Source organism: Scyliorhinus canicula, chromosome 2 (assembly GCF_902713615.1).
Source record: "Scyliorhinus canicula chromosome 2, sScyCan1.1, whole genome shotgun sequence".
Classification (NCBI taxonomy): domain Eukaryota; kingdom Metazoa; phylum Chordata; class Chondrichthyes; order Carcharhiniformes; family Scyliorhinidae; genus Scyliorhinus; species Scyliorhinus canicula.
The window spans coordinates 228,982,030-228,996,611 of NC_052147.1; the positions used below are offsets into that span (position 1 = coordinate 228,982,030).

Below are 14,582 nucleotides of genomic sequence, written 5' to 3' on the forward strand. Positions count from 1 at the left end.
TATATTTGGAAATTCTAAACTCAAGTTCAGGTAATTAATGTATTAAAAAAGAGAGCAGTGGGCCTCATCCTGGCCCCTGAGAAACACCACTGCATACTTCCCTCTGGTTCTGAAAAATAATTATTCGCCATGAGTTTGCTTTCTGTTTTTTAGCCAATTTTGGCCTTGCTTTAATCCTTTGGGCTTTAATTTTACCAAAATGTCTATTATGTCTGAACTGGGTGACTTTTCTACTTTGAGCAGTGCCAGCATTTAAGTGCCTCCTTTTCATTTTTATCCGAACCAATATTGTTACTGCTTCTGCCTTTACTCCTTTCTTGGCAGCACCCACTGTCCTAATAAAAACTGATGTATAAAGCTTACTTAGTGCATCAACCATGCCCTTTACTGACAAAACAATATCTTTTTGGCCCCGATAAGGTAACTGTGTTTCGCAAAATAAGTGAGGATCGATATTACGCCTCTCTTCTTACTTTTACATAACCTTGATGAAAGTAGTGTTAAAAGTTCCAGACAATGCCAAGCTGAGCATGATGTTCAGAGGAGAGAGAGCGAGAGAGAGAGAGAGACGATCTGTGATGGGGAAATTGTGTGTTGACAAATCTGATGTTTTTGAGGCTGTGACTCCTAGGATGGATATGGAGTAATGTTTCAAAAAGCATTTGATAAGGTGCCACACTGGTCATTGCACAAAATTAGGACTTAAGGGATCGGGGATAATATATCAGCATGGATTTAGGATTGGTTGATGGATGGGAAACAGGGTAGGTAGGAAAAGGAAAAAGCAGAATCGTTTCTGAAAAGTCAAAGATTGGAAAATGTTTGCATTGATAGGGACCCGAGTGTCCTTGCACAGGAATCACAAAGTTAACATGCAGGTAAGGGAATGGAGTGCAAGAGTAAGAAGTATTAATGATCTTCAGGAAAGATGGGGAAGGAAAAAACAAGAAGAGGTAACAGTATTGATTAAACAGAAAATTACAGTTCTGGAGAGAGAATGTCCTTGGAGGGCCATGAACATAATCTATTTGAGTATTGCTGGAAAACAAAGAGGCTTTTTTGTTGAAGTTTTTCATCTTGCACTAATCGGGACAATTCGCAAGAATACAAATGTCACGGGAAACAACATATTTATGGTGTATGAAAAGAGTGCAGATTGGTTGGCAATTGAACTCTGGAACTGAAGGTCACCATCCACGGGTGCATTTTCCATGGCAACACACCAGTCAAAGTCCATTTACCAACCTATCAGCGCACTTTTTTTGTTTCCCTGCCATTGGTATTCTGCGAGCTATCCTGATGAGTGCAAGATGAATAGTTTTGACAAAATGTTTTTTTTTTTCAGCAAACTCCAGTTCTGTAGAAATTATTTGGTTAGAGCCAAGAAGCATTAGGCATATCGTTGCACTATGAGGTGAATTCTAGAGGCCACCAACTAATCGGAAGGAAATGGAGGAACAAATTTACAACAAAATTGCAAAGTGGTACAATTATTAGAGAGTTGTTACAATGAGGGAACTTTAATTGTCCTACTAAGGGTTGCAATAATATTGCAAAGGGCAGAGAGGGCATCTAGAATGTTTTCAGGAGAACTTTCTATATCTAGAGGTTTTGAGTTCAACAAGAAAGGTGGCATTTCTGAATCTGGTTCTGGGGAATGAGGTGGGTCAAGCAAATAGAGGGAGTAGGAGTGGGGGGACGGGACATTTTAGAGGGCAATGGTCATAGCAAACCTAAGTCTTAGAACTCTATGAAAGAAATGCCAAACATCCAAAGATATATATCCAAGTGAGGGCAATTATGGAGGCATTGGCCATAACTTCCAATCCTCCTTAGATCTAGGGATGGTGAAAGAAGGCCAGAGAATTGTACATGCTACACCTTTGTTAAGAAATGAGTGCAAGGATAAGCCCAGCATCCTAGTTAAGGGGCAGCAGGGTAGCATGGTGGTTAGCATAAATGCTTCACAGCTCCAGGGTCCCAGGTTCGATTCCCGGCTGGGTCACTGTCTGTGTGGAGTCTGCACGTCCTCCCCCTGTGTGCGTGGGTTTCCTCCGGGTGCTCCGGTTTCCTCCCACAGTCCAAAGATGTGCGGGTTAGGTGGATTGGCCATGCTAAATTGCCCGTAGTGTCCTAATAAAAGTAAGGTTAAGGGGGGGTTGTTGGGTTACGGGTATAGGGTGGATATGTGGGTTTGAGTAGGGTGATCATGGCTCGGCACAACATTGAGGGCCGAAGGGCCTGTTCTGTGCTGTACTGTTCTATGTTCTATGTTCTAGAAGGGCAAGAGGCAATCTAGAGGAATATTAATTAATTAATGGGATGAGAATGGATCTGGCCCAGACAAATTGGAATCAAAAATTGGCAGGTAAGATTATAACAGAGCAATACTAACAAGAGGAAATAATTGAGGTACTGTAATGGTACATTCTCAGGAGGAGCAAATATAATCCCTGGATAATGAAAGAGATAGAGACTAAAGGAGCACATGGCAGCTGTCAAGTGAGTAATACAATTGAAACTCGAGCTCAATTTAGAAGGTTTGGAAGGGAAGTGAAAAAACAAATGAGAAGCAAAAAGAGAGTACGAGAAGAGATTGGCAGCTAAAATAAAAAGGAATCCAGAAATCTTTTACAGGAATTTCAACAGTAAAAGGATGATAACAGGGGCTGATTAGCGACCTAAAATGCGATTTACGCATGGAGCTGGGGGGGGGGGGGGGGGGGGGGGGAAGAGGAGAGGAGAATGGGGGGACGGTACATGGCTGAGGTACTAAATTAATATGTTGCATCTGTATTTAACAAGCAAAAACATGGTACTAAAGTCTTGGTGAAAGAGTAGGTAGTTGAGACACCTGATTAAACAAATGGTCAAATGGTAATTGGATAGGCATATGGACGATAAGGGAATAGTGTAGAGGGACTTTAGAGGGACTTTAGAGGGGTTTCACAGGACGGCACAACATCGAGGGCCGAAGGGCCTGTACTGCGCTGTAATGTTCTATGTTCTAAACTAGAAATTGCTAAAGAGGATGTATTATATACACTGGCTGTACGAACTTTGGTGAGTCATCAGGAAGAAATGCCAAACATCCAAAAATATATATCCAAGTGAGGGCAATTATGGAGGCATTGGCCATAACTTCCAATCCTCCTTAGATCTAGGGATGGTGAAAGAAGGCCAGAGAATTGTACATGCTACACCTTTGTTAAGAAATGAGTGCAAGGATAAGCCCAGCATCCTCAGGCCATTTGGTTTAACCTGAGTGGCAGAGAAGCTTTTAGAAACTATAATTCAGGGCAAAATTGGCAAATGCAGATTAATTAGAAGAAATCCAGCATGAATTTGATCAGGAAAAAATGTATTTAACTAGCTTGCTTGAGCGTTTTGTGGAAACAACAGGTAAATAGAGGTACTGTGGTTGATGAGTTGTATGTGGGCTTCAAAAGGTTTTTGATGAAGTGTTACATAACAGACGTATGAGCAAAATTAGAGCTAATGGAATAAAACAATAGGTGGCAGCATGGATATAGTGAAGTTTCCCAGAGAGTCAGTGTCAGTGTCCATGCTTTTCTTGATTTATAGTAATGACCTATACTTTGGCGTACAGTGCACAATTTCAAAATTTGCAGATGCCATAAAACCTGTGGATTGTGAGGATAGTGTTAAACTTCAAAGGGGTATATACAGGAAATGGGTGGACAAGTAACGAGGGGATTCATTTTGGTAGGAAAAAAAGGGAGGCAATATAAAACAAAAGTGCAGAATTCTAAAGAATTCCCTGAAAGAGCAGGGAGACCAGAGAAGATATGTACACAAATCAGTGAAGATGGTAGGATAGGTTGAGGGCTCAGTTAACTAAAGCATACAATTCCCTGGACTTTGTAAATAAGGACAAAGAGTAGAAAGGGAATGGATTTATGATAAACCTGTATGACACACTGGTTTGACCTCATTGTGCGTATTGTGTTTTGTTCTCGGTACCCCACATTAGGAAGATTGTAAAGGCATTAAAGGGGGTGCAGATAAGGTTCATGAGAATGGTTTCAGGAATAAGGAACTTCAATTAAGTGGCTTAGATTAAGTGGAGAAGCTAGGCTGTTCTCTTTGGAAAACATTATGTGGAGATGCCGGCGTTGGACTGGGGTGAGCACAGTAAGAAGTCTTACCACACCAGGTTAAAGTCCAACAGGTTTGTTTCAAACACTAGCTTTCGGAGCACTGCTCCTTCCTCCTTTCCTCTTTTTGGAAAAGGAAAAGTTGAGTGGAGATCTGATGGAAGTATTCAAAATCATTGGTGGCCTGGTCAGAGTAGATGCGATGAAACTGTTACCATTGCTGAAAGGATTCGGAACCAGAGGGTGCCAATTTAAGGTGATTGACAAAAGAGGAATGGCACCATGAGGAATAGTTTTCTTTTGTATACATGCAGCGAGTGGCTATGATCTGGAATGTGCTGCCGCAGCGAGTGGCTATGATCTGGAATGTGCTGCCGCAGCGAGTGGCTATGATCTGGAATGTGCTGCCGCAGTGAGTGGTTATGATCTGGAATGTGATGTCGCAGTGAGTGGCTATGATCTGGAATGTGCTGCCGCAGCGAGTGGCTATGATCTGGAATGTGATGCCGCAGTGAGTGGTTATGATCTGGAATGTGCTGCCGCAGCGAGTGGCTATGATCTGGAATGTGATGCCGCAGTGAGTGGTTATGATCTGGAATGTGATGTCGCAGTGAGTGGCTATGATCTGGAATGTGATGCCGCAGCGAGTGGCTATGATCTGGAATGTGCTGCCGCAGCGAGTGGCTATGATCTGGAATGTGCTGCCGCAGTGAGTGGCTATGATCTGGAATGTGATGCCGCAGTGAGTGGTTATGATCTGGAATGTGATGCCGCAGTGAGTGGTTATGATCTGGAATGTGATGCCGCAGTGAGTGGTTATGATCTGGAATGTGATGCCGCAGTGAGTGGCTATGATCTGGAATGTGCTGCCGCAGCGAGTGGCTATGATCTGGAATGTGCTGCCGCAGCGAGTGGCTATGATCTGGAATGTGATGCCGCAGTGAGTGGTTATGATCTGGAATGTGCTGCCGCAGCGAGTGGCTATGATCTGGAATGTGATGCCGCAGTGAGTGGTTATGATCTGGAATGTGATGTCGCAGTGAGTGGCTATGATCTGGAATGTGATGCCGCAGCGAGTGGCTATGATCTGGAATGTGCTGCCGCAGTGAGTGGCTATGATCTGGAATGTGATGCCGCAGTGAGTGGTTATGATCTGGAATGTGATGTCGCAGTGAGTGGCTATGATCTGGAATGTGATGCCGCAGCGAGTGGCTATGATCTGGAATGTGCTGCCGCAGCGAGTGGCTATGATCTGGAATGTGCTGCCGCAGTGAGTGGCTATGATCTGGAATGTGATGCCGCAGTGAGTGGTTATGATCTGGAATGTGATGCCGCAGCGAGTGGCTATGATCTGGAATGTGCTGCCGCAGTGAGTGGTTATGATCTGGAATGTGATGCCGCAGTGAGTGGCTATGACCTGGAATGTGCTGCCGCAGCGAGTGGCTATGATCTGGAATGTGATGTCGCAGCGAGTGGCTATGACCTGGAATGTGCTGCCGCAGTGAGTGGTTATGATCTGGAATGTGATGTCGCAGCGAGTGGCTATGACCTGGAATGTGCTGCCGCAGCGAGTGGCTATGATCTGGAATGTGATGCCGCAGTGAGTGGTTATGATCTGGAATGTGATGCCGCAGTGAGTGGTTATGATCTGGAATGTGATGCCGCAGTGAGTGGCTATGATCTGGAATGTGATGCCGCAGCGAGTGGCTATGATCTGGAATGTGATGCCGCAGTGAGTGGCTATGATCTGGAATGTGCTGCCGCAGTGAGTGGCTATGATCTGGAATGTGCTTGTGCAGCGAGTGGCTATGATCTGGAATATGCTGCCGCAATGAGTGGCTGTGATCTGGAATTACAACTGCAGCGAGTGGCTATGATCTGGAATGTGATGTCGCAGTGAGTGGTTATGATCTGGAATGTGCTGCTGCAGTGTGTGGCTATGATCTGGAATGTGATGCCTGAGAAGATGCTGTAAGAAAATTCACTTGTGACTCTTGAAAGAGAACTGATAATTATCTGAGGATAAAAAAAATTGAAGGTTTGGGGGAAGGGCAGGTGAGTGGGACGAGGTGAATTGTCTTTACAGAGAGCTGGCACAGCCATAACATGACCTTGTTCTGCACTGTAACCATTCAATGTTTCTATTCTGAGAGTTATACAGGTAATGGGAAGGCCACGTAGCATATCATTTTGATGGTCTGGTTTCCTTACCGAAGGAAGGACGTTCTTGCCCTTGAATACTGGTTCCCAAAATGGGGTACCCGTATCCCTGAGATTATGGCAGATGTTTCTCGGGATACTTTTGTAATAATTGTGTAATGGCAGGTTTTCAGGGATGTGAAATTTATTCCGATCTCTTCCCAACCCTTTCCGTAGTCCCGAGGTTCCCAAATGTTTGTGGGTTTGGAGCTCCGGCTAATGCGGCACCACACTCCTTCCTGCTGCTCCTTCCAATCGCAGGTTGTTTCTCTCCTACACATGGTGCTAACAGACACGGATGCAGTTGTGATTAGGGAACAGCGGAGAGGTGAACCAGGGTACTAGCATTGCACTGATGTGAGAGCAAATGTTACTGGCCAAAACAATGAGTGTAGTGGGTTGCTTGCCCCACAGGTCAACAGACTGCTGGATGGAAATGGTCTGCATGGCCGAGTTGTCCTAGTGAAGCCATTTCAAATTTGTGGGAGTAGGGAGTTGGGAAAATGTGAGTGAGAGCAGAGGGTTTGGGAAGAGGGGTTGCTGAATGTGGTGGTGAGGGTGAATGAGAAGAAGGGATCCTGGGTGAATGAGTGGAGGTGACTGGTTGGTTTGGGAAGAGGGGCTGCTGAGTGAGTGGGGAAGGGTTTGGAAGTAAAAATAAAAATTATATTATTATCACAGGCATATGTTTACCTGTAAATTGTAATTACAAATTACAAAATGTGTGGTTATCATAAAGGGGTGGTTAAAAAAAGAGAAACTGCCTGTCAGGTACACAGAAAGTTGATAAATCTGAAGAGCAGTACAGGACAAAAAAAGTTTGGGAACTGCGAGTGCACTCAAGTTTCACTGGATTGGTTTCTGGGTAGGCAGTATTGTCCCATGAAGGGATGTTGATTAGTGTTCATCTATATTCCCTGGAGTTTAGAAGAATGATATATGATCTATTTGAAACATGTAAAATTATTAAGGGGCTCTACAGATTCGAGGCTGAGAAAATATTTCCTTTGGCTGGGGAATTTAAAACTTGGAGTCACAAGTCAATCCAGAGACCCAGAGTAATGCTCTGGGTTCCCAGCTTCAAATCCCGCCACTGCAGATGGTGAAGTTTGAATTCAAAAAAGTAAAATCTGTAATTAAAAGTCTGGTAATGACCATGACACCATTGTCGAATGTTGTAACAACCCATCTGGTGCACTAATGTCCTTCAGGGAAGGAAATCTGCCACCCTTACCTGGTCTGGCCTATATGTGACTCCAGACCCACAGCAATGTGGTTGACTCTTAACTGCCCCTCAAGGGCGATTAGGGATGGGCATTAAATGCTGGTACAGCCTACGATGCTCACGCCCCATGAACAAATAAAAAAAGAGTTCTCTCTAAGCTTCAAAGGAAACCAAAAGTTCCCATGAGGGTGGGAACCAGTCAACCTCACGGTAGCATAGTGGTTAGCACTATTGCTCCAAAGTGCCAGAGACCCGTGTTCGATTCTTGGCTTGGGTCACTGTCTGTCCGGAGTCTGCACGTTCTCCCCGTGTCTGCATGGGTTTCCTCTGGGTGCCCCGGTTTCCTCCCACAAGTCCCGAAAGACTTACTTGTTAGGTGAATTGGACATTCTGAATTCTCCCTCAGTGTTCCCGAACAGGGCCAGAGTGTGGCGAGTAGGGGATTTTCACAGTAACTTCATTGCAGTGTTAATGCAAGCCTACATGTGACACTGATAAAGATTATTATTAAATGGCTACACGGGCATGGCAGTGCAAAAAACAATTAAAGGGATACCGCTTCAACAAATTGCCTGCAAACTTCACAAATAAAAATGGGAGTAAATATTGGTCATAGTCAAGGGTTAGCCATCTTGGACTGAAATTAGAAATTTTGTCACTGAAAGGGCTGTGCATTTTGGAATCCTCTGTCCAGAGAGCTGTGAATGCTCCACTTTTGAATATATTCAAGCAGTTGATTGATTTTGGCAAGTAATAATTTTTAAACAAAGCTGTGGCGGTCAGACGAGGAGGAGGGGGGTTGGGGGGGGGGGGGGGGTTGGGAGAAAGAGAGCAGCCATTCGACCTTTCGACACCTGGTCGTAGCAAAATTAAAGACAATTAATACTTCATTCAAATGATCTGATATTTGACCAAATAGAAAATAAAAGTTCCACCTAGTTTTAAAGAACAAATACCTTAACAGCATTATTGGGATTATATATTGACATTGTAGTTAGTTTCAGTTGTTTTACTTAAATTCCAAAGGGCAATCAATATGGTTTCATATGGAAAGTAGCTTTGAGAAGTACATTTGTGACTGAAAATATTGTAGCTGATGCGCTGAAGGCATTCAATAAAATGGTTGTAGAAGGCTTATTTATGGATGGAATACTTAATTTTGGATAGAAGCTACTAGTTAAACATGATTGAATTATTTCTTCACACCAGGAGCACTTGACTTTTGGAATTAAGTGCCACTTAACAAATGAATAAAATGATTGCTGACTCAATTATCAGATCTGTGGCTTTGTGCATTGAGAGTCAAAAATGCGATTTCAAGATTTGTGCTTTAGTAGTAGGAAAGGAGGGTGATGAAAAGTAGTTGTGTGAAAGGGGACAGTGAATTGGTAGGGTGAGGTTCTTTTGGAATCTTCTTCAACTAAAACATCAATAAAAGCCATGGGATTAAAAGGACCCGGTTGCAGCAGAGATATGGAATTTGCTCGGATCGAGGAGGCCAAGTAATGCTGCATGGTTGTTAATGAGACTGGAGAGAAATACACAGTGATGTCCCTCAGGGTTGTGGAGTCATTGCTTTTTTAAATTAAATATTAATGACCTAGACTTGGGGTATAGAAGGCAAAATTTTCAGATGTGACACAGCCTGCAAAATGTACTATACAATGAGGGGAATAATGGCAGACATCAGGAAGACCAACACTAGTTGGTGACATGGATCAGCAGATAGCTGATGAAATTTATTGCAGAGAAATATGAAGTTCTACATTTTGAGGAAGAAATTATACAATTTTAAAGGGGAGGAAGGAACAAAAAGGCAAGAAGGTTTACATACACCAATCTTTGAAGGTTAGGGCTCAAGTTGGTAAAGTCTCTTATTTAAATGTTTTTATAAAATTGATCCATGGCTTCATGAATAGATGCACGAGTGTAAGAAACAATTGAGTTTTTATAAATCACTAGTTTTCCTCAGTGTCTGATTATTAAGAACATCAAGCACTTGGAGAAGAAGCGGAGGAGATTTACTAGAATGGTGTCCGGGACGAGGGACTTCAGTTATGTGGAGAAACTGGTGTTCTTTTGAGCAATGATAGTAAAGAGAAGAATTGATAGGGGTGTTCAATATCAGAAGTTTAGATAGTCATAATTTAATCATATTAGTAAATAAGTAGAAACTCTTTTCAGTGAGGACCAGAGGAATCCGATTTAAGGTGATTAACAAAATAAAAACAGACATAATGGGAGGAACATTTTTTTGCACAGTGAGTTTTTTTAATATGGAATGTGCTGCCTTAAAGGTTGGTAGCGACTTTCTAAAGGACATTAGCATTAAAAAAGATCGGGATATGGAAAAAGAGCACGAGAGTGCAATTAATTGTATACATCTTTCTAAGAGACGATGGGCCAAATTACTTCTCTGTGCTGCAACAATGTAAGATGGTGAAAAAAGTTTCCGTTCATAAGTGGTAACTCAATGGGTAAATATAAATCAAAGGGGGCGTGCCACATTAATAAAGTTCCCTGACCCCCCCCACCCCCACCACCCACACATCCACACAAAACCCAAAGGATTAATATATGCAGTTTTTGTCTCCATACCTAAGAAAAGATACACTTGCCACAGAGGAGGTGCAGCAAAGGATCACCAACTGATTCCTGGAATAGCACGATTGTCATATAAGGGGAGATTGACATGACTGCAGAGGATGCAGATGAGGTTTACAAAAATCGTTCCAAGGATGAGAAGTTTCAGTTATGAAGATAGACTGGAGAAGTTGGGACAATTCTCCTTGGAGAGGAGAAGACCAAGCAGAGATTTGATGGAGCTATTCAAGATCCTAAGGGAATGTGGCAACTAGGGGTTTTTCACAGTAACCATTGAAGCCTACTTGTGACAATAAGTGGTATTATTATTAACTGGACAAAGTAGATAATGGGAAACAGTTCCCGCCCCTAAAAGGATCAAGAACGAGAGGGCACAGACTTAAAAGTGATTTACAAAAGAAGCAAATGCGATGTTGGAAAAAACATTTTCACACGAGTGGTTCAAGTCTAGAATGCACTGCTTGGAAGTGTGGTGGAATCAGGTTCGATCAAGACATTCAAGAGGGCATTAAATGATTGTTTCTAATCAAAGAATGTACATGATTACGGGGAAAAAGCAGGAGAATGGCGCAAAGTCATACTGCTCATTTGGGGAACTGTGCAGCGACGATGGGCCGAATGGCCGCCTCCTGTGCGGTAACAATTCTGTCATTCTACATGAACGTGAATCATTTCATTTTTTAAAGATATCATTTATCTTTAGTTTTGTATTTGATGTAGGACAATATATTTCTCAACATTAATGATTAGTACAAGGCCATGTGTATTTTACATATTGTGCCTGAATTCACAAAGTGCAATGATATTGTAATTTATTGACATGAGCTTGTTCTTTTCAGTACTTTGAATATACCTCACTGCATGAGATTCGTCATAACATTCGAAAGGAATTGTGCATTCATAACTTAAAAGGCATTGCTTTTCTTGAGGATTGTGCATACAAAGGTCCAAACAGCTTTGTTTCGGGAGAGCAGAAATGGGAAATTCAGGTGATGAATCAATTTCCTTGCTGAGATTATACTTAATTAAATTTAATGTGTTTTGTTATATTTTGGATCTAGCTTAAAATTTTTTGCAATTGTACTAATTATTGAAGTTTACTACTTTAACACATTTTTAAAATGTGTTTGTTATTACAAAGTGTGTAGTAAATGAGAAACAAGTAGATTTGGGACATTTTGCCTTGAGGAAGATGCCTCTTGCAGTTTAAAATACTGATCAAAGAGGCCCCCTTATGACTTAGTACAAGAATGCAGTAATCTATCATGATGATGAATCATGTATATCAGGAATCTACCCAGTTCAACCCCATGTCTATGCTGATTTAGCTGATTATAGTCACAACAGTAGTAAGGCTAAACACTGTAATTCTAAAGATGAATGATTGAAGAGCGGAAAGTAGTTAACAAATAGGTCTAAACATAATTCAAGATATCCAGGAACCTATTAAGTGTAGCAGGTAAACGGGGACAAAAAAAGGAGCATGATACCAGAAGCCCCATTAAACATATGCTTCAATTACAAGCTGTCCTGGCAATAGGGAGCAATGAAGTTGGAGTAGAAATGTCAGAAATATGGCTGACAATAGACGATGCCAATCGATAGAACAAGAGAATTATGGAATATTTAGAAAAGGCACTGTGGAGTGGAATGGACTAATTTAATCAATGGCATCTATCAGAAAAATAAAAAGATACTATGGGAGTTCGAAAACTCTGCAGCAACTACCGGATCTTTAATATTAAAACTAATACTAGGGGCATATGAAAAATCACCAAATCAGAATAATGAGGAACAGTTTGTCCTCTGAATAGGTTGACTAATTAGGGACAATGTAAACCGGGAGTACCAAACTGGTTGGGTTCCGGTTGATTAGCTAAACATATCTTTCTTTGCGACGCAGTGCATATAAAGTATTGAACTCCTTGACTTAGTGAGCTAACCATGCAGGAAATGAATTTGTGATGCTGCTTATGGATGTCGAGTACAAAATAATATTTCAACATGATCAAAGATTTGGAAATACTAAGCCAGTAGGTGTTGATGCTTGATTTTAGAAAAAGCATGCTTTAAACAATTGACAAACCTGATTAAGAAAACTGATAGTAGTATATGGGTGGTGGGGGGGGTAGTTGTTCAACAATACTTAAACATTGTGTTTAAAGGTGTTCCACTTGTGTACTGTAAGATTGACAAGCATAGAATGAACAAAAATAGTCACAGTTGAATTAACATGAGTAAGAACCCATCCCGTACCAGCCTCCCCGAACAGGTGCTGGAATGTGGCGACTAGGGGCTTTTCACAGTAACTCCATTTGAAGCCTACATGTGACGATAAGCGATTTTCATTTCATTTCAAGAACAAAAATCAGGAGGGAGAAAAAAAGCCTCCATAGATCCTGCAGAGGAAACATTTTGGGAGTTACTGCTAAGAATGTAGAAACTTGTGGAACCATGTTAAAAAGGCAAAGGAAAAACTGAAAAAGAGCATAACTGCAGGTGGTTTATTCTTTCGGTGCTATAAACAGTTGGACAATCCACACAGATTTGTAAATCCTATTAATGAAATGAAAATGGAGGATGACTATAAGATATTTTAACAGCTAATATGTTTGCTGTAAGTATTCACGACAGAGAACCAGCCCTATGTGGCCCTCCTTGGAAAGTGATAATCCAAGTAAAATGAACATTTTTTTTTCTTGGGTGTGGTGCTAGTTCCATAGCTGAAGGAACATTAATTTTTGTGAAAAAGGCATTCGGGAAAAGATAATGGAGATATACCTCTTACAAATATATTTTATGTTACAGGATATGCTTCTGGTAAATCAGCTTTCAAACGAGTGCTTAACTGCAAGAGGGGAAAAACCGAACTTAGTGCCATGCAATCCTTCTGATCAATACCAAAAATGGATTTTCAGCTAACCTACAATATGGTTCCAAAACAAAAGGAGGATTAAGTGCATTTTTATATCACAAGTCAGGAAATATGTGCATGGGTTGTAAAGCAAAGGGACAGAAGAATTATGGTTATTGTAATTGAAACATTTTTACAAGACATTCTTAAAAGTTTGAAATGAAGCATATTGCACTTGAATGTATTCTATGGTGCTAGGGTATCTTCCTGTTTTTCTCTACTGGCGATGAACAATTTTTTAATCGTTTTACAATTTTTTAAATATATGCAGTGCATCAAAGTGAATACTGAATGTATAAGGTTTTGATTATTGAGTTCTGATTACATATGCTAGTAATTTTAATGTTTGGATAAGTGATGAAATAAATTACAATTTATGTAGGTAAACAATTTATTAGAGTGTATATATTTTTGGGATTTTGGTGGATATTGAAAATTATCCTTTCCCGTTATAATATACAAAAAATGGAATTGTTTTTACGACGTGAAGACGAAGAACTCAATTAAAACGTCACTTCAAGATTTTTTTTGCAGTCCCTCATTTGGTTTTTTGAGTACTTGTATGATTTGATCCTTTTTGGTTTGATGAAATTCACAACTTTAACTATTATAAAAACATGGACACCTTTAGAAATATCTCCTGTCACTGCCAGGTTATTTATTTTATTGAGGTTACTAGAAATGGGTTGCAGTGGTTATTGTCTTTTTTTTAATTTTAAGGCAACTATGGTTGCGGGTGTCTTCTGTACAGAGGTGTTTAAATTTCTTTGATATAATGGTAAATCACTCTCAGAAACTGTATTTATAATGCTTTTTCAAGTCCTATTTTCAATAAAATGTCTTTGACTTTTACAGTATTAGTCCAAGATTTATTTTTTTAATGATATACAAGTCATGACTGATGAGCAACTGGAGAACAACCAGAGCCTGTGGAACTGCATCTTAGCAAGGAGATTTTGAAAATTATTTCATGGAATGTAGTCATCACTACCAAGGCCAGCATTTGTTGCTCATCCCTAATTATCTTTGAGGACGTGATGTTGAGCAGCTTTCTTGTCCATCCAATATAGTGTTAGGACCCCATTGGAAACTGCTTTCTTTTCTAAAGTTCAAACTTCCAGTGAATGGCTGGAAGGATTTCAGGTTTTAAGACTTCTACTGTAACACACAAACTAAAAGCAACATTTACAAAACACAATTTTAGAAGGCAACTTATACTCTACTTCGAAAAGATCACCCCCGCGTAAAGTAACTGAAAATGTCCCTCTATGGTTATACTTCACTCTTTCTCTTAAGCAGATATTTCATTATTCAGTCCAGTCTAAAGTGATTGATCGCTCCTTTTTCCAAGCTGATAACTTCCGATCCAGATTTTAACAATATGGGTCTACCCTGGAGATCTTTCCCTCTCGCCAAAGCTAGACAAATCTTCCATTTTTGTTTAAACCCTCAGGCCTTGGTCCTAGGTTCAATTCTCGCTGGGTTACTGACTGTGTGGAGTCTGCATGTTCTCTCCCGTGTT

The 14,582-nt window shown here is 40.9% G+C and overlaps 1 protein-coding gene across 1 annotated transcript in view; it reads left to right on the forward strand.

The window, feature by feature from the left end:
- Positions 1-13,912, forward strand: part of galnt3 (UDP-N-acetyl-alpha-D-galactosamine:polypeptide N-acetylgalactosaminyltransferase 3 (GalNAc-T3)) — an 87,001-nt gene extending 73,089 nt beyond the window's left edge. The window contains 2 exon segments of the mRNA XM_038789721.1: positions 10,986-11,135; positions 12,955-13,912. Of these exon segments, the coding sequence (XP_038645649.1) occupies positions 10,986-11,135; positions 12,955-13,068 (264 nt within the window). The 3' untranslated portion in view covers positions 13,069-13,912.
- Positions 13,913-14,582: the final 670 nt, after the last annotated feature.